Here is a 1161-nt window from a genome sequence, read left to right as displayed (position 1 = left end):
AACAAAGCATAGACGCATCTTCCGCACAAGAGCAGTCCAGAAACACTCACCAGAGCCGACAGCAACTGTGTGTCCATCCCCTCTGGCTGGAACTGCGCTCCAGAATATCGGTGGAGCAAGAGATGCTGGAGGCCGAACGACTCTTCGCGTATTTCATCCGTATGGGGATCGAAAACGCGAAGTTAATTCAGCAGTCTGCAGACCAAGGTAACTTGAAGCTGCAATCTAGACGGTTCAACACAAGCTAACCTCTGGTGGAAAACAACTCATGCAACGAAAGTCCAACCATTATAGACCCCTCTAACAGCATACACCTGTCTGTTCCTGTCATTCCGTTGCCTGCTGCAGCTCTGTTGGATCATCTGTGGGACCAATTGGTGAAGGCAGGCGTGCTGGGAGCTACAGCTTCCCCCGAGGCTTCTGCTGCTGCTCGCGGGCGTCTGCAAAATGCACTCGAGAGCGTTAGCAAGAAACGCCCGTTCATGGCTATCGAGCCCGTGCGTGAATTAGTTACTGGAGTGCTGGACGAGCTGCTGCAAACACCAAGCACGACCAAAGAGAAGCTCCGCGAAATGCTGGAGCAGCTGCAGATAGGGGCCGTGGAACGCGCCGCAGCCTTTCTGCTCAGCAAGGCAGCCGGAGTTGAACAAGATACAGCTCAGGAGACCGTGAGAAATCTTGTTCAACGCCAAACTTCTGAAGAAGCCACTCCGGACTTTACTCCTGGAGAGGGGCCCCGTGTCTCTAATCTGCAGGCGTGGTTAATCCAAATGTATTTCATCGCCGATCCGCTCATGCTCCTTTCGCGACCCTCGATATTTAAACCTGCTGTTGTTCTCATCGAAGTCCTCAATAAAGCAGCAAGTAAGACTGATAAAACTTCCTCAGGGAAGGCCTTGCACGTGCTGGCTGCCACTATCGCTACTCTGCCTATGCGTTACAACAGGTTTGAGTAGCGTATCGCTCCCTTTTCAGAACGAGTATACTTCGCCTTTATGTCTTCCCTCTAGGTTGGTTTCTGCTTCTTGCTAAACCCATGCGGTGCCCTCTGTGCGTTGTTTGCTGCCTTTCCAGACCCACGCTCCCCTGTGTACACTATTTGGCGCAAGGCTCTGAAGTCCACTCGTCAGCTGGCTATAGACTCTCTAGAGCTCCTACTAC

General features: G+C 52.4%; 1 protein-coding gene across 1 annotated transcript; it reads left to right on the top strand.

The window, feature by feature from the left end:
* Positions 1-122: 122 nt before the first annotated feature.
* Positions 123-956, top strand: EMH_0099580 (uncharacterized protein; the record flags this gene model as incomplete). Its single annotated transcript, XM_038022106.1, has 2 exons — positions 123-207; positions 349-956. The coding sequence occupies 2 exons, from the start codon at positions 123-125 to the stop codon at positions 954-956; spliced, it is 693 nt and encodes a 230-aa protein (XP_037877960.1).
* Between the last annotated feature and the right edge of the window lie 205 nt (positions 957-1161).

This window comes from Eimeria mitis, genomic scaffold, assembly GCF_000499745.2.
Source record: "Eimeria mitis Houghton genomic scaffold, Emh_scaff10682, whole genome shotgun sequence".
NCBI lineage: Eukaryota > Apicomplexa > Conoidasida > Eucoccidiorida > Eimeriidae > Eimeria > Eimeria mitis.
The sequence above is the reverse complement of the archived record's forward strand: the minus strand, read 5'-3'. Positions and strand labels throughout refer to the sequence as shown.